The 17,963-nt window shown below is 36.0% G+C and overlaps 9 protein-coding genes and 3 pseudogenes across 12 annotated transcripts, besides 1 other annotated feature; 6 read left to right on the top strand and 6 right to left on the bottom strand.

Annotated features, from left to right (window-relative positions):
* Positions 1–16,397: part of a mobile genetic element that runs on past the window's edge.
* Positions 15–2,153, top strand: TVAGG3_0252510 (DNA/RNA polymerases family; the record flags this gene model as incomplete). Its single annotated transcript, XM_051228080.1, has 1 exon — positions 15–2,153. One exon carries the CDS (start codon positions 15–17, stop codon positions 2,151–2,153), a length of 2,139 nt encoding a protein of 712 aa, XP_051113066.1.
* Positions 2,211–3,071, top strand: TVAGG3_0252500 (uncharacterized protein; the record flags this gene model as incomplete). The annotated part of the gene is made up of 1 exon (XM_051228079.1): positions 2,211–3,071. The coding sequence occupies one exon, from the start codon at positions 2,211–2,213 to the stop codon at positions 3,069–3,071; it is 861 nt and encodes a 286-aa protein (XP_051113065.1).
* On the top strand, positions 3,344–4,006 carry TVAGG3_0252490 (uncharacterized protein; the record flags this gene model as incomplete). Its single annotated transcript, XM_051228078.1, has 1 exon — positions 3,344–4,006. The coding sequence occupies one exon, from the start codon at positions 3,344–3,346 to the stop codon at positions 4,004–4,006; it is 663 nt and encodes a 220-aa protein (XP_051113064.1).
* On the top strand, positions 4,539–5,434 carry TVAGG3_0252480 (annotated as a pseudogene). Its single transcript has one exon. A coding segment is annotated over exon 1 (896 nt).
* TVAGG3_0252470 lies at positions 5,989–6,604 on the top strand (annotated as a pseudogene). The gene has a single exon. A coding segment is annotated over exon 1 (616 nt).
* TVAGG3_0252460 (KilA, N-terminal/APSES-type HTH, DNA-binding family) lies at positions 6,693–7,499 on the top strand (the record flags this gene model as incomplete). The annotated part of the gene is made up of 1 exon (XM_051228077.1): positions 6,693–7,499. One exon carries the CDS (start codon positions 6,693–6,695, stop codon positions 7,497–7,499), a length of 807 nt encoding a protein of 268 aa, XP_051113063.1.
* Positions 8,030–8,725, bottom strand: TVAGG3_0252450 (protein of unknown function, DUF4106 family; the record flags this gene model as incomplete). Its single annotated transcript, XM_051228076.1, has 1 exon — positions 8,030–8,725. The coding sequence occupies one exon, from the start codon at positions 8,723–8,725 to the stop codon at positions 8,030–8,032; it is 696 nt and encodes a 231-aa protein (XP_051113062.1).
* On the bottom strand, positions 9,405–9,824 carry TVAGG3_0252440 (protein of unknown function, DUF4108 family; the record flags this gene model as incomplete). Its single annotated transcript, XM_051228075.1, has 1 exon — positions 9,405–9,824. One exon carries the CDS (start codon positions 9,822–9,824, stop codon positions 9,405–9,407), a length of 420 nt encoding a protein of 139 aa, XP_051113061.1.
* Positions 10,772–11,717, bottom strand: TVAGG3_0252430 (annotated as a pseudogene). The gene has a single exon. A coding segment is annotated over exon 1 (946 nt).
* On the bottom strand, positions 11,750–12,559 carry TVAGG3_0252420 (uncharacterized protein; the record flags this gene model as incomplete). Its single annotated transcript, XM_051228074.1, has 1 exon — positions 11,750–12,559. One exon carries the CDS (start codon positions 12,557–12,559, stop codon positions 11,750–11,752), a length of 810 nt encoding a protein of 269 aa, XP_051113060.1.
* On the bottom strand, positions 12,807–13,343 carry TVAGG3_0252410 (protein of unknown function, DUF4106 family; the record flags this gene model as incomplete). The annotated part of the gene is made up of 1 exon (XM_051228073.1): positions 12,807–13,343. The coding sequence occupies one exon, from the start codon at positions 13,341–13,343 to the stop codon at positions 12,807–12,809; it is 537 nt and encodes a 178-aa protein (XP_051113059.1).
* On the bottom strand, positions 13,720–15,324 carry TVAGG3_0252400 (protein of unknown function, DUF4106 family; the record flags this gene model as incomplete). The annotated part of the gene is made up of 1 exon (XM_051228072.1): positions 13,720–15,324. The coding sequence occupies one exon, from the start codon at positions 15,322–15,324 to the stop codon at positions 13,720–13,722; it is 1,605 nt and encodes a 534-aa protein (XP_051113058.1).
* Positions 16,398–17,963: the final 1,566 nt, after the last annotated feature.

Genomic DNA, 17,963 nt, shown 5'->3' with positions numbered 1-17,963 from the left:
TGCCCCCGTATAGAATGGACAGAAAATCTGCTAGAATAAAAGCAGAGTTAGAAAGATATGGTTGGAGAGTTTCAAAGAATTTTAAATATAGGAAGGGAAGACCCATAAAAGTCTATGACAAACTGGCTGGTCTGACCTACGAAATGGACTTGGAAACAGCACGTGCAAATTATCCAAACAGACTTGAGAGGTTAGAAGAAGAGCGTCTTATGGATATGCCTTTCAATGTTAATGAGCCTCAGGTTGAAGGACACGACGGCTTTGCCAGGTTCTACTGGAAACATGACGAACAATTGCATCCCTTGAGACGGAAAAAAGGGAAGGGTGAAGACGCACATGCTCCCATGGAAAGAACAAGATATGCATATGAAAAGTACCGTGAAGTCAGAAGTAAAATTACATCTGGTCGAACCTTTACAGTAAACTTTGACGAAGGAAAGAACAAAGAAGGCTTCATGGGAGTACTTGCTGCCATACAAGACGGAAATAAGAAAGGATACAATCTCAGACTAACCGTAACAGATTTAGATGGTCATATATACTATGCACATGGCAATGTCACAACAGCCGCACAACTTCTTGACGCTTTCAAGACTACAAAGAGAGAACAAATGTTTGACTCCGACTCAGATATTTTGAATGCAATTGAAGGAATTGCAAGCGTGAAGTTCGAATGGTATCAACCCAACCCTCAAGCAGTCAGACAACATGCTGGATACTTCCCGTTCATAAACAAGTCTGACATTAACCTGACAAGGTATGGAATTTACAATTCAATTGAAAAAATTGTCAATGAACCTTGTATTCTTACATGTCTCAGGAACTCTGGTCTTGTTACAGATGAGAAGATGAAGTATCTTGAGTCATGTGTGAAAACAAGGTACATTCTCAGAAGTCAATTGACAAAGATTGCACCGTTGGCAAATGTCAATATCCGAGTCAACATTCCGACTGAGAAAGGTTCTTCACATGACGACTATGTTATTGACTTCAAATTGCCATGGTTGAAGATTGTACTTGTCCACAACCACTTCATGTTGAACGAAAGTCTTACAAACCCATTGTTCGGAAAAGGCAAGTGCAACATTGTCAGAGCTGTTAACATTCTTTTCGAGAAAGGCTTGTTGGAACCAATTCCAGATGACAAGCTGACAGAAACTTTTGTACCAAAAGACGAAACAAACTTTTCATTGTTGGTAAGACCAAAAGTTGTTCCAGACAAAGTTATAGCACAAAAGAAGTACACAGTTCCAAAAGGAGTTGGATTGTTCGGATACCAACCTGAGCCAGAAGAACTTCCAATGAGGTTGCAAGAACTTCAAGATGCTATAAACAAACTTCCATTGAGACATCCAATTGATGTCAAATTGTATTGGAGAGCATCAGAGTTAGGTCAGAAGGTTTTATATGAAACAGGTTGCTTCGACGATGTCTATGAGATAACAGGAGAAGTTTCTCAGAAGATAAGAGACTCACTTGAATTTCCACGAACTGGGCCGATTGGATGCGATAAGTTCGACTCATACGAAAAAATATACTATGTCGACCTTAACGCTGCGTACATGAGGTTCGTCCAATATATTCCGACTGGAATTCCAAACGAAGACGGTGACTTCCCGGGAAGGAACTATACAGTTGGAAAAGTCATACAACAACTCTATGATATTAGGAAAGCTTCAAACCCCAAACTTGCAATGACAATCAAATTGCTTATGAATTCGACATGGGGATATTCCATTAAGAAACCTCAAAAGATGAAGAGTAAACACTATGAGAAGGTCGACAACTTTGTTGAAAGGTTCTCCCCTTTTGTTTTGAAATACGAATTTACTCAAGGTCAAGGTGGCTTAGTAACCACAGTAAAACCTATTGTCGAACATTGGTCTTATCCTCAGTTCGCAAAGGCAGTCCTTGACAACTACAACAAATTCTTCTCCGAAGTTAAATCCAAAATTGTGGTATACTATGAGAACATTGACGCACTCATGACGAACGAGGAAGGCTATAACAAACTCATTGAAATGGGTTTAGTCGGTGAAAAGATGGGCTGTTTTAAGCTAGACAAGGTATTTTCCGAAGTTCATGTAATATCGAAAAGGAAATATTGGGGTGTTAAAGAAGATGGTGAAATAGTTAAACATTGCATGAAATAAAACATTGCATACCATTTTAAAACATTTTTAAAACAGTATATTTTTACATATATAAAAATGCTTCAGGTTGAAAAACAAAGAACAAAAGTAGCAGATACAAAACCGTTAGACTATATCTTTACAAACGCTGGTAGGACTATATCAGATGAAGAAATTTTATCCCGATCTTACAGGTTTGACTATCCAATCCGTTGGCTTCAAAGTCCTTCAGATGCAAAGGCAATAGGATTTAGAAGAGTTTTGTTTTCAAATAGAACTAACGCATTCATGTTTGCAGTATATTTTCACGGTCAGTATAAAGGTTCTGATGGTCTAATAGAAAAATTTGACGAAATGAAAATCTTTACAATTCGTTCAGACGAAAGTCTTGAAAAAACTCTAAATGACTTTCAAACTCAAATAAACAAATACTACTGGGAATTTCAAGAAAAATACCACTCTTTACTAAATGGAACATACTATCTAAAACTAGAATACGACAAGATGAATTCCACCGTTTCATTTCAAAAGATTGAAATTAACCCTCCAAGAGATACAGAGTTTTTATATTGGGGAGTAGACAGACGTTCTTGGGCACAATTTCTTCGGTTACTAAACCAGAACGAACCATTGCCACCTGACGGTCCGTTTAAATTTATACTCCCACCAACAGATTTGACAGTTTATAGAAACGTGTTCGATCCTCAAAATGTTATGTGTCATGCAAGTTTCAGTTCAAGCAACAACAGTTTTCTTTGTATCGGTAAGGACTTTTATGACTTTGCTTCTAAATTCTACGAACCACCTAGTAACAGTTTCTCTGACTTTCAAGTTTGGTTCACAACAAACGGTGTGCAGCATATTATACCATTATACTACGACTTTTATCTCGAATTGTCTTTCATATACAACTACGGAAAAGTGCTGAAAAAGTATTGAAAAAAGAGGTGGAGCCAAAAATGGCTCGACCTCAAAACAAGCATTTTGTGAAGAATATACCACCCCGCGGAATTCCGCGGGGTGCTTTTTATACAAAATTCAACAGGTGAATTTTCATGAATTTCCTTAAGATAGAAAAAGTGAGTTAAAATGAGATTTTTATCGTTGTGGTCCGACGGTTAAGCCACAAACGAATGTCCGACGGTTAAGCCACAAACGAATGTCCGACGTACCACCAAAAAATATTTTTTATTTTTATTGTAAGAACTGAAATGACAGTCGAAGCAAAAACGTTCACGAACAAATCTAATGGCGAAACATTCACAAAAGGCACCTATAACGGTATTGAAGTCTTACGTAGAGACAAGGATGGTTATATAAATGCAACAAATATGTGTCAGCAGTTTAGGAAAGACTTTAGAAAGTTGTTGGAAAATAAGTCCTGGGAAGAGTATTTTAAGGCATTTCGTGAAGAATATACCACCTGCCGGAATTCCGGCGGGTGCTTTTTATACAATGTTAATGCAGGAATTCCCGATGAAATCAAACAGGTTAGAGGAACGTATGTAGACCCAAGACTTACAAACTATATAGCAATGTGGGCTTCTCCAAAATATTGCATAGCAGTTGGAAAAATTCTGGACTCCATAGACAAGAAAGTTCATGAGAAATTAGATGAAGAAGAACTTGAAGATACAGTAGAGAATGCAAAACCTTTGTTCGAAGAAGAAGTTAGAAAAATGCATGAAAAACAAATAGAACATGAACGTGAGATATGTTCTGGTTATAGAGACTCTCCATACGAACTAGACCAATGGGAACAAGAAGATTTAAAGAGAGAATTTAGAGAATATGAACTCGCTAAAGTTTCATTAGAAGCTGCAGAAGAGAGGTTAAAAGGTTGGGGTCCTTTTGTACAAAAATATTGTGAGTAAATGAACCATTTTATTTTTATTGAATTCGGCAAAAATATATTTTAGGTTAGATGGTTTTTAGGTGTCACTACGTCACCAGGTCCCTCGGTCCCTCGGTCCCTCGGTCAACTAATATCTTTTTGAAAATGGTGACAACATGACATTTTGACAACAACACAGGAAATAAACTTCTTTGTACATGTTTTGTATAAAAAGCAACCGCCGGAATCCCGCGGGTTGGTATATTCTTCACAAAATGCTTGTTTTGTCAAGACTTTCATCGTAAATGTTTTGTATAAAAAGCACCTGCCGGAATTCCGGCGGGTGGTATATTCTTCACAAAATGCTTGTTTTGTCAAGACTTTCATCGTCAATGTTTTGTATAAAAAGCAACCGCCGGAATTCCGGCGGGTGGTATATTCTTCACGAAATGCTTGTTTTGAGGTCGAGCCACTTTTGGCTCCACCGTAGAAAACACACAAAACTCATTTTTGTCGGCAAAAATATATTTTAGTTTTTTTAAAAAAACATTTTTTATTTTTATTGTAAGAACATGTCAGCAACAACAGCACCAAACTCGTTAGTCATGAACCCAACTTCAATGTTAGTAGAGATGAAAAGCTTCATTCCTTCTTCATATACTTTCGAAACAGAAATCCAGAAGATAAAGCAAGAACTTCTCAAGGAGATTTAGACTGTAGTGCGAAAGATGAAACAAATGAACAGTATCTTTATGAAATGCAGGACCTGGTGGAACATCTGCCTAAACTTCCTGAAATACAACAACAAAAGCTTACTATTCCAGAATTCGATGAAATAGAAGTCAAAGCAACTGACTCAGTTGAAATAAAGAAGTTCATACGTAAGGCAAACTATGAGTTTCTTGGATTTCATTGCAACCACAAAGACTGCGATATGGTATATTTCATTGACATATACAAATCTGAAGAGTTTAAGACCTACGACAACTTTGTTTCGTTAGTTGCAAAATGTGTATGGCAGATAAGAGATAAAGATAGAAGAGGTAAAGTATGGAACCAACAGATAAAACCAGCAACTTTTGAGTTAAAGAAAACCATTTACGCCTTACTTGTTTTAGCAGGTAAGGTTTCAATGTACAATGCTAAAATGAACCCACAATGTTCAAAATGTAAAGCAGCAATGAGGAAATATAACTACTCCGTCAAAGAGATAGAACGTATGCGAAACGACTATGCTGACTTAAAGAAAGAAGCAGAGAAACCAGCAGAAGATAAAATGGACATGTTGACATTTCTGAACAAAAACTACCCAACAGCTGACGATTTCCTTCTATCTGACGTCAAGAAGAAATATAAAGAAACTTTCGGCATTGTTAAAACTTTTGATATCCTTCGTGAAGAAATAGAAGCTACAAAACTGTTTAAAGTCATGAACCATCACAACATATACCATGTAAAGCGCTTGTAAATAGTTATGGTAGAAATATATTTTTGTCTGATTTACGCTCATTGACGATGAAATCTTAACAAAACATTGACGAAGAAGTCTATTTCCTGGACTGTTGTCACCATTTTCAAAAAGATGTTAGTTGACCGAGGGACCGAGGGACCGAGGGACCTGGTTAGATCTAAAATATATTTTTGCTGAAAAAAATGACCAAATTTCATGAATTTCCTCATATGTTTGCGACCGGTGGAAAACCGCGGGTCGAGATTCCGTACGAAAATCGTAAAAAAATGCGACCCTCGGAAAACCGAGGGTCGAGATTCCGTACGAAAATCGTGAAAAAACTCTATGAAAACAGTGAAAAATTGCGACCCCGACTTTTCCCGGGGTCGCCTAAAACACATGAAAATCGTGAAAAAATGACCAAATTTCATGATATAACTGTATTTTTTTGACGAAGAGAACTTTTGCACTTCGTCAAAAAAATCCCTGAAATCATATCTTTTATACAAGATAAAAAAACAACGTTAGTTTTTATTTTTTTTTATTTTTTATTTTGTATGTAAGAACAGGAAATGACAAGCACTGAGTTTGAAACAGTTAAAAAGATAGACAATGAGACCAAAGTGGTTAGAATAGGTGATTTAAACGTAAGATACTCAAAGAAATACAAAAAAATTCTTTGTCAGACATTTTAACACTATCTGAAGGAAAGAAAGCACACGACTTGGGTTAAAAAATGCTTCAACTCAGAAAATTTTGACAAGAAATCCTGAGCTGATGATATCGGTAAGATTCTATGGAACAAGAGCATATCTCATCAACAAAAGTCTTATACCAGTAGTTTTGTTCTGGATTGACCCAGTTGTTGGATATAATTTCATAACATATGGTTCATTCGATACTGAACGTTGCAGTGAAGGCTTAGTTTACATCGTTCAGAAACCGAAGGACTTCAATACAAAGAGATATAAGATAGGAAGAACATTTAATATAACTCAAAGATATGACAGTATAGTCAATAGAGTTAAGGTTGCGTTCGTTAACGATATGAGAGCTGCAGAAACAGAACTACTTGAAAAGTTTGAGAAAATGTATGGTGCTCCCACGAAAGGTAAAGAAACGTTTGAAGTAGATGAGATAGCTAAAGCTATAAAATTATTTGACGAAGTTGCTGAAAAATACATGTAAAGCGTTTATTTTTGGTCTTTTATACAAGATAGAAAATAACGCTAATTTTATTTTTTTTTATTTTTTTATTTTGTATGTAAAGACAGATATGACAACAACAGAGAACACAACAACTGCTATCGTTCATGAAGCTATAGATGAAGAATACGAGTACATACAGTATAACAAACAACTCCGTCTCATTCGTTCAGTCAAAGATGACATGTACCAAATGCAAAGTATTTTGAATGCTCTTCGTTCTACAAAGCAAGCACATCATTGGTTTGAAAACCAACAGACAAAAGAACTTTTAGAAGAATTTCCTCATATGTTTGCGACCCGCGGAATTCCGCGGGTCGAGATTCCGTACGAAAATCGTCAAAATTTGCCAAATGGTTTGAGAGGTTGGTATGTACATAGACTTCTTGTAAATGCTGTTGCAATGTGGGCTTCGCCTCGCTATGCTTGTTATATTTTCATGATGTTAGATGAACTTCATAGACAAGAACGTGAAGAGCTAGAGAACAAGCTTGAAGCAAAAGACAAAAACATACAGAAAAGAATACCACGTTCGGTACCAAAAGGAAAGGAAAAGAACTATAAGTATATGATTTACACTGAAGAGATGGAAAATGAAGAAGACAGAGATATGGTTATGTTGCATTTAGTCAGAAGAAACAACAAAAGCTTTTACGACCTTGCTAAGATTTACAAATCTGACAGAAATTGGTTCTATCGCGAAAACTTACCGATTTCAATGACACCAAATGAAGATGTTAAACAGATAGTTCAAGATACTTTACCTCAAACACACTATGATATGAAAGGTTGTACAATACTTACCTTCAAAGAAGATTTACCGCTACTGAAGGAAAAGATAACAGAGTATTTTGACAACTTCAAAGAAGAAGAGTAAATGAACCATTTATTTTTCAAGCTTGACACCAAAGATGGCTCAGGTAGCTCTAGATGGTAAATTGTCTTGTCCGAGTCTTTCTGACATTCCGAGTCCTTCCTTCCAACAGGAAAAGTTTTTCCTTCCAACAGGAAAAAAATTTCCTTCCAACAGGAAAAGTTTTTCCTTCCAACAGGAAAAAATTTTCCTTCCAACAGGAAAAAATTTTCCAGTTGTCCGTCCGTAAACCATTCAAATTTTCGAAAATTGAGAACTTTTTGGCCGACCTTCAGGAAAAATTTTTCTTTCCGACAGGAAAAATTTTTCTTTCCGACAGGAAAAATTTTTCTTTCCGACAGGAAAAGTTTTTCTTTCCGACAGGAAAAGTTTTTCTTTCCGACAGGAAAAGTTTTTCCTTCCAACTGGAAGAACTCTTCCTTCCGACAGGACACAAACGAATGTCCGACGTACCACCAACCGAGTCCATTCCAAAGCCAGAAGAACCGAAAGCTGCAGAACCACAACAGACTAAGACTCAAACACTTACATTTTTACGCTTGACTTTTTACAATTTGAACTTTGTTTGCGTAGATGTGAATTCTGAAAGAAGTATGAGGGTCTTGTATGACTTTGTACTTCTCCCATAGTTCATGTCTGTCAAACTTACCTGCCATGGACTCTTTCATAAGTTCCATGAAATCGTCTTCGGACAATCCGGGGAAAAGTACAATGTCAGTAAGTATTCTCTTTACATCCTTACTTAAACTCTTGGCTGTCTGTACACAAATGACAACTGAGATGTTAAAGTGTCTGAGCTTCTTAAGAATTCGACACATGTCTTGTTCTCTGTTCTTTAACAAAGGATGAGAAGCAAAGTCATCTAAGATAAGAAGACATCTGTGAGGGTAAGTCTTCCAATCGTAAGATTGCAATTTCTTCGAAAGGTACTCAATCTCTTTCTGTTTGTTTCTGAAGTGTTTCTTCTCTAATATTCTCTGCATTTCCTCATTTGGGTCTTTAAACTTAGAATTGACATACTCATTTATAGCATTGTACTTCAAAACTCTTCTTTGGTACTTCTTTATCCAATCCAACAACTCAGAGTCTTTTATACATACTAACTTAGACTTTTTTATAATATCTTTGAACGAATTGACGGTTTGGTCAAATTGACCAGAAGTACTACAAATGACTACTAACTCATAGAATGGGTTCTTCTCATCTAGTTCTTGTTGTTGTGCAGCCATTTTAAGATAAGTGAAAGTCTTACCCGACCCAGGTGGTGCAATTAGACCTGTTATACCATTCTGAGCAAATAAGAACTTGTCATGTATGGGTTTTATCTGAGCATTTTCCAACTTCCTCTTGTTCTTGTTTAAAACATTCTCAAATTTCTTGTCAATGTCAGCAAACTTTTTTTCTAACATATTTTTAGAAAAATTAAAAATTTTATCTTTTAGGAAATGTCTAGCGATTTCGCTATCTATATTCGAGACAAGCTTTTCGACAGCAAAACATCTGTCGACCATAAAATCTTACATAGTGTAAACAAGAAAGGTGAATTTGTTCTAAAGTTCTGTTTCTGGGAATATGACAAGAACCATAAAACCTTAAGCAGAGAAGTCTTAAAATTTGTCAATGACAGACTTGTTGACAGAGATGACGCCTCTTGGAGAGATGAAGTCCAACAAAACTTCTTAGAATGCAAAGAAGACACATGCGCTGTTCTTGAAAATGAAATAGAAAACAGAATAGAAGAGCTATTAAATGACAAAGCACTTTTACAAAAATATGGTTTGAGAAAGTTTGACATAACTCCACCAGAAAAGAAGAAGAGAGAAAAGAAAGAAAAGAAAGTAGAAGAAGAGAAGAAAGAACCAGAGCCAGAGAAGGGGGAGAATGACATGTAAAAATAAAATTTTATTTTTAGAACATTTCTGGGTCAATGTCAATGTTCTCTTCCTCTTTAGGAGCAAACACTGGCTTAGACTCTAAAATCTTTTTACCCAATTTACCTTGAACTTCAACTATCTTAGACTCATAATATTCATAGTCGTCTGCTTTCTTTGGTTCATAAGGTATAACAAGTTTGTATGCTTTGCCTTCTTTAAGGTTTGAAAACCTTCTGTCAAAACTTTCTTTGACTGTTAACAAACCTTCTATGTCTAAGTCTTCAAATTTCGCACCATTTTTAGTCACAATAGCAAACTTAACTGGTTCGATGTTCCAAACTTTGTCAAATGTAGACTTTTCAAAATGGTAGAAGTAAACATTCAAATATGTGAATGGGTCTAGTTCTTCTTTAAGTCCTGACATGTACTTGTTGACTGAGATGAATTTTGTCATCTTTTCTATCGGATAAAAAAATATTTTTTTTTAAAAACGTTTTAAAATGGTATGCCATATAGCTTCTTGAATTTGTTAAGAAGTATTTGAACGTATTTTCCATCTGTATCTCTAGCGTTTACATAAGCATAGCCTTCCTTAGTAAAATATACTTGTAATTTTCTATAGTTTACACCGGTATAAAAGTAGAAAGAGTCTTGTTCTTCGCTATAGTAGTAAAACTCAAACGTATGCTTACCATAGTCTGTAATTTCAATTGCTTCATCTTCTAGTTCGTCGACAAATTCGAATACTATATCTCCAAATTTGCCTCTGTTCTTATTGTTTTCAGAACGAGTAACCCAACGTAAGTTCTCAAGTCTATTGTCGTTTCTTATACGGTTTATATGGTCTACAAAAGGTAAATTGTTAGGGTTCGGTATAAAATGAGTTGCAATGACAACATGTTTAAAATAGCGTTTCCCACTCATCCTCATAATAGCATATCCTTTATTTCCCTCCCATCCGCTTAAAACTCTTTTTGTCTCTTTGTTTCTGACTTCAAATGACTCACAACAGTGAATTTCATATTTCTCATCTAACAAACAAGTTTCCCAACGGTCTTTTCCAACAAACTCAGCGTACATTTCAAATAAAATAAAAAAATATTTTTTTTAAAAATTTACTCAGAAAAATTTTTCTTTGTATATACACCATTCTGTACGTCTAAAAGATTTTTGACATTTGCCAAGAATGTTCGTTTAGACGCTGTCATATAACCATACTCTTGACAATACTGTTTATACGAATCGTACAATGACCTTTCATCTAAACACTCAAAGTTAGTCTCATCTATAAACAGTTCATATACACTCTTGTTTGCTTCTAACAATGTTTGTCTCTCTTCGGTATGTGGAATTTGTCTTGGATTGAACTTTGAAATATCTAATGTCATGAAATATGAGAACAAGTGGTTGTAAAAGTTAGGTGTCAAAGTTTCTGCTAAGTCGTCAAAATATTCTGTATCTTGCATATGAGAATCTGACGTTCTGACAACTACATATCTTCTGTCAGAACTTTCTAACTTCATCGGAACAGCATTGTTTGAAACCATGACGAAGTTTGCAACATTTTCACAAACTCTTTGGTCTCTATACTTTCTTTCAACAACTCCAACTTTGTCTGTTATAAGACTCTTCAAAGCATCCGAGTTTAAAACCTTTGTTGTATCTATACTTTGAAGTTCGTTACATACTATAAGTTTCATATTCTCTATTGAAGAGTTAAATTTACCGCAGATGTTTTCTAAGTTTGTCATATTCGGGTTCGAATAGCCCTCTAACAGTTTGCATAAGATATCTGTAAAGAAAGTGTTCTTACCTGTTCCTTGTTTTCCAATTACAATGAGAGCAGTTTCATTTTTAGCACTTGGATGTTGTAAGATGTTTGCAAACCAACATAAGATATACTCATAGACTCCTTCGTTTCCATTGCATATAATTTCTTTGACATGGTCTAACCAAGCTTCTATAACATTTTCTTTCCATTCTACTTGTTCGTATTTATATCCAGTGAAGATAGAATAGAAGTTTGGAGAAGGTGTATAGAACTTTATACACACGAAAAATCTTCTAACTTTGACAATAAAATATCCCAAGCATCTAACATCTTCATGCCAACTTGTACGACTTTTATTTTCTTAAGTTTCTGTTTACATTCTTGTTCTGAAACTATTGTCGCTCTTGGTTTGTTAAAGACTACATCCCATTCTTTCATGACATAACATTCTGGGGCAGAGTCGACATAAATGACTAAACGTTTCAAATTCTCGACTGCTTTGTTATAGTCTCTAAATGGACACATATTTCTGAACGCTTGGAAGTCATAAAAATCTGAAACGTCTATTCTGTACATTTTTTTTATAAAAATAAAAAAAATATTTTTTTTTATTCTTGAGCTATTTGTTGTTGCATTTGTTCCATTTGTTGCATTTGTTGTTCTTGAGCTATTTGTTGTTGAAGTTGTTCTTGTAATACAATACTTTCACCAGTTGCATCTTCCAATTCGAAACTTTCTGCCGTCATTGACAAATACATAGGACATAAAAGTTTTACAGGAACAAAGTTTGCGTCAACTAAGGTTAAGTTTATGTTTGCTAAAGTGTTTGAGTTCACTAAAGCTGAAAACTCTGCATTCGAATGAACAATAGGCAAACCAGCAGAGAAAGTGTTGTTTATACGCATGAGTATCTTTTGGTCATAGTAGTTTCTGTCGACATTCGAATAGCACTTTGAACCTAAGTTTGAAACAATATATAAAATAGGTGTACTTAAAGTCAATGGAACAGACATTCCTTGTATGACACCTTTTCCTGTTATAGGAAACTGTTGGTAGTAAAAACCAGATATAAGTTTTGTATTATAGCTCATATCGTTTATACTAAACTCAGTCGGACATCCAAACATAATGAAACCTGCTCTAGTTGCAGCACATGTTACATCCGTCCTTAAAGTATTAAATAAGTCAACAAAACCTGTTGGTGGTATATCTGAGTAAGTATCTTCAAAGAAGTATTTTTTACCATTCACAACAACAAAGTCTTCTGGTGTCAAAAGAGCAAAACAGGCTTTAGTCGTCATCGTGTTTAAGGTCAGTTTACAATATCGTCCTTGAGGACTTTGTAAGTTTGTTGTTATAGAATTATATGACTCAGGGTTTTTAGTCGTAATAGTATAAACCACTATGTCTTCTGCCATTTACATATATTTAAAAGTTTTTCTGAAAGTGGAGAAGAACTTCATCTAAACTTTCACATGGCGTTTCTTGAAGTTCTCTGTCTAAGAAGTTCAAATATTTTGTAAAGACATAGAACTTTCCTTTGTCTACACGAACAAACAAAACAGGGTCTTTCATATCGTTCAAAAGTGTGTAAAGTCCTTTACATGAAATAAAGTCTATATTGTTTTTCTTCAAACATCTTTCAAGAAGTTTTGCCATTTTTACTTAGCAAACAAACTTTAATGAAATGTTGTGGTCGTCAAATATTTTTATGACGTCTGGGAAACTATATTTTAAGTTCAACGTTTCACCTCCTTTCATAACGTATATCTTGTCAATGACATTGTATGAAACACCACAGCAAGCAATGTCGGGTTCTATTTCTTTGATGTTTATATCGTCTGCCTCTGTCAAAAGTTTCAATAGTTCTTTCAAAATTTCATGAGGTGCGATGACATATGAGTTCACTTTTACAGGGTTGTGCTCAACCAAGTTTAACATTATACCCAAAGCTTGACAAATCTTCTCCTGAGTTTTAAGTTTGTCTTTAAGTTGTTGGTAGTCGTTTCGAATATCTGCAACAGAACTTAAGTCTCTGCTAACTTCAGGATATGTTGGTTGTTCTTTTACAGGAACTATTGCTATACCATCTTCGTCTTCGTATGGTTTCCCCACTTCAACATCTCTTTCTTTGACATTGACAACAACACTTTGACTGTTTGTTTGAGTTGGTGAATTTAACTTCACATCTGCCATCGCCATTAAACCTTTTGAAACACTTACGCTTCTATTTTTCGGAAATGACATTTTACTTAGAATAAAAAGATGGACGTATTTGAGTATCTCTTCGAATTGAAGCAAAACAAAGTTTACACACACAAACAATACAAGTTCATTGACAGAGTAGTTCTTTATACAAACAATGGAAAATGTTATAGAATAGCAGTCTTTGCTGAACCAAAATATTTTCATAAAGCAAAGAAAGTTGGTATAACCGAGATGGTGAAAGTTCTTGAAGCAGACAAAAATATAACAACAAAACTGACCGATATTTCTAAAGGTAAGTTTTTAATACAATATTATATCAAAACTGGCGTACTGTCAATATTTGACGGAGAGAAGTCAGTTCAAGAACAACTTACTGACCTGCTGCCAAAATCTGCTCGATGGAAGCTGTCGTTATACCAATCTGAGGAGCCCCAGCAGGTTTCATCGAACGAATTTTCAAAAGAGCATCTTCCGTGAAAAGTGCTATTGGTTTTGTAAACTTCTTTGCTTTCAATTCATCTGGACCGTCTCTGTCACCAGTATATTGTATTTGAACAGTACCAACAGTTGAAATACCACCCATAAAGTCTTCTGAGTCAGCAAATGGAATGCCAAGCCAAAAGTTTGAACGGTCTCCATTTGTATATTGAGTGTTTTGACCTCCTGTATGAGTCCATACTTTCACATATGGCATAATAGAACTTTGCATTTCAGGGTTAATGGTTGTTGTGAAGTTGTTGTTAAAGTTCATAGCATCTAATGTCAAGTTGTATGACCTCATATCCTCAACTGTAGAATATTCTTCTCTTGGATAGTATTTGCCATCTATGTTTATATGATATTTAATACCGGGGTTGTAGAAACAAGAATAGTCATTTATAGTTCGTCTGAACAGTACAAACATAGTATCTGCATGTTTCATTGCAGTTGTTAAGGCAATATCTGTTCTTGCACCTGGGTCAGCACTTTGGTTTCCAACTTCACCTGCAAAGTCTTTGACAGATATTTGGTGTATAGGGAACATAAGTGGAACTGCAATATATTTGGCAGCTAAAGCATTTGAAATATCTGGGTCCAACATATAGACTGCAAGTCTGCTTTCTATTCTCTTGCATTCAAATTTTTCGCATGTGAACTTAACTGGGTCCCAAGCAGTTCCAGCAGCATTGAAATAATAGTTTACTTCAGTGTTGAGGTTTGAGAAACCAAAGTCTAAGTCAACTTTGTCTTTGCAAAAGTCACAGAACTTGGCTCCACCAGTTCCAGCTACAGCAATGCTGAATGGGTCTTGCGTTGGTGCAATGACTAAGTTATTTTTGCTTGGAGTAAGTTCGATAGAAATTTTTCCTGCCCAGTTTGGCAAGTATCTTAAAAACCTGAAGATGAGGAAAGATGACAAAGGAACTCTAAGTTTCAATTTTACTTTGGTTACTGCTGCTGCAGTTTGTCCAGAAAGGTTAACATAAACTCCTGGAACGTTAGGGTCAAGTCTTCTTATTTTCTCAATAGTTGCGTACTGGTCTGTTTGTTCTCTAGCTTGTGGTTGTACTGAGTTTCTCAAAGCGAACCATTCATAGTTTGCCCATGTTACTGTTTGAACTAAGTCAGAGTTAGAATATATCTTATATCCCATGAAAACTTCTGGAGCATATTGGTATCCGACATAGAAAATTCCATTGCAACCTTTCTTGTCAGACAACTTGGCAGAAGGTTTTATTTCAATGTCTTGTTCCACGTATAAGAAAGAGTTGTCAATAGAAATTATATGAAACCTGTCGCAAGCAATATCTACTGTTGTTGAAGAACCTTCTCCAAACTCACCTACGTTTCCATAAGAAACAGCAGTTGTATATTCGTAAGTTCCAGGAACTATTTCTGACCTTCTAATGGCATTGTCGCATTCGTTATACCATTCGGAAACATTTCCATTCATGGCATCCAAAACTGTTGGCGTTATATTCTGAGCGGCGTACATTTCATATGGGTAAAAATATAGAATAGTTGGGTTTATGTGTCATAATAGAACCCGCGTGGACCAAGCTTTACTTTCTTCCTGACTGAGTTTCTAACTCTTCTTTTTCCTTCATTGCCACTACTTTCACTAGATGAAGTTACTTCTTCACTACTTTCACTTTGTTCTACTCTTCTTCTTTGGTGTCGCTTTGGTAACTTGCCCTCTGCTTCAAGTTGTTGCATCTTTGCCTCATGTTCACCTAGTATGTTGTAAATTTCCCATGTCCTTTTTGCCTTTGGGCTCTGGTCGCCCATCTCAGGTAACCTATATCCTAGAAAGAGTTTGTCATAGTTTGTATTTGAGTCGTCGCTTATTGTTTGCATGACTCTTTCCTGAGTTTCCGGTTCAAGCTCTTCAAACAGTGCCCGTCCATATGGAATAAGCTCGTTTCCAAATATATGTTTTTGTAGCCATTCTGGTTTTCTTTCCATGTTACCAACTATATCTTTTGTGAATGGGAAAGCTTTTACCCAATCTTTCAGTCTTGCGTCGTTTATTTCTGTAGTTGGTTTTATTTTGTCAAGGAACATGTTTTTCAATACTAACATTTCATTTGGTACTGTCCATTTGAGTTTTCTTAAATATTCATCCCTTCTCAGTTCATTGTCTGCAAAGTAAGTTTTTATGACATTTTGCAAACTTTCGTTTGCAAGGTCATGTACAATAGGTTCTCTTCCTTCTCCCTCCCTAACTTTCTTTCTAAACTCTTCACCAAATATACCATCTCTATGGTTCTGTGTAGTTCTTTGAGATAAATGTTCTAGAACGTCAGGTGTTATATTTCCATCAGCCATGTTCATTTCATACTGGTCCAAAATATCTGCATGTTTCATATCTTTCAATGGCATTAAAGCCGCGCTGAAAATACCAGCTATATCTGGTTCACCATTGACTTCCATTGCGTCTACAACTTCTTGGAATTGTGGTTGTAAGTTTATGAACCACCTATCCGGGTTAGCTTTATGACCCCATCTCATTGTAGTTCCATCGTCTGCAGAAACAAAAGTAGGTTTGTTTCCATCTTGGCTAGGTTCTGAATGAACTTTAAACAATGTTTCATTTCTATATGTTTTCTTGAAATTTAACCTTTTATCTTCACCGAGTTCATCCGAAGATTGAACGTTAAATGCTCGTAAGTAAAAAGGGTTGTTGTATTTGTGTACATTTTCTTTCAGTACTTCCATTCTATGCTGAATATTTTCATCTGGTGTTGGAGTCTTTTGTATGTCGGCAAACATTTTTCGATATTCTTCTACTATGTCAGCCGAATTTTTTTTAGACTCTTGGAAATATTCCATATTCTCCGCATACTCTTGTTGAGGGTCAAGATTTTTCGGCTGTTCCAAATCTTCATCTAGTTCTGTGAAGTTAGTTTCCAAAGGAGGGACTTGTTCGTTTCCTTCAGGCTCTTCTAGCTGTTGTTGCTGAACTATTTCTTCCATGTCTGGTTGTATCTGAACTAGTTCTTCCTGTGGAGTTTCTTGTACCTCATCTGCTGGCATTTCATATATTCCGAGACCGTTTTTAACAACTTCCCTTTCTAAGTCATCCGGACTCATAAACCTTTCTTCTTTCGTTCCGTCTCTATTTTTTACGCGTTTCATGACGGGAGTTGAATTGTCATTTAGCTCTGACATCAAATATCTCGGAGTAAATTCAGTCATGTCATTTGGATGATATGCTATTAAATCATATCCCTTAGCGAGCTTGTATTTTCCAGGTTTGAAATTATATCCCATTTGGTGCTGAACCATAAAGCTAAATAGGTTCGGGTCAGTATTTCCTCCCTTGAACTTTCTAATAGCTTCTTTATATCTGTCACTAAAGTCAATACTATCTGGGTAACCATAGTCTTCCTTAAGCCTTTTTAAGAATTCTTGGTTTCCTTGTTCTCTACTTCTTTTATGTCCTTGCTCTGTTTGTGGTTGTTGTTGTGCAGGGTTTTGAACTGTTGGTTGTGGTGCTGGTTGTGGAGGTGGTTGTTGTGCAGGGTTTTGAACTGTTGGTTGCTGTGCTGGTTGTGGAGGTGGTTGTTGTGCTGGTTGTTGTGTTGGTTGTTGTGTTGGTTTTGGTGCATGCCTGTGTCTGTGTCCATGTGACGATGTAAATGTTTTAGGTAGTCCTGGTGCAGGTGCTTCTCTTGGAGGGTTTGGTGGTATATAAATTCCAACAGCTGGTATATAAGTTCCACCAGCTGGCACATATGTTCCATCTGCAGCGTAATGTCCTACCTGACTTTTCGTTCTTAAGAAAGCATTTACTAGGTCTGTTTTGGTCTGTTGTAACTCTTTTTCTTGACTTTCCACAACAGTTGCTCTAACGGCGTCATAGGCACTTTGAACTGCCTGTCTCGTTGCTGCATCTGTTATTTTCGTCATATTTTGTGCTACTTCTTTTAACTCTTTGTCGAAACCTTCAGACTTCAGTTTCTTTCCAGATGAGAAGTCGTTCACTTGTTTCACCTTACTATGAAGAGCTTCGAAGGCGTTCTTAAAGTCAGCATTCGTTAAAGCTTCATTTGAACTGTCTTCATCCGCTTGTATTTTTGTCCTTATTGACCCTATAAGCTGGGCTGCTTTAGCGTTGGCTTGGGCATCTAA

This window comes from Trichomonas vaginalis, chromosome IV, assembly GCF_026262505.1.
Source record: "Trichomonas vaginalis G3 chromosome IV, whole genome shotgun sequence".
Taxonomy (NCBI): domain Eukaryota; phylum Parabasalia; order Trichomonadida; family Trichomonadidae; genus Trichomonas; species Trichomonas vaginalis.
This window is presented reverse-complemented; position numbering and strand designations above follow the sequence as displayed.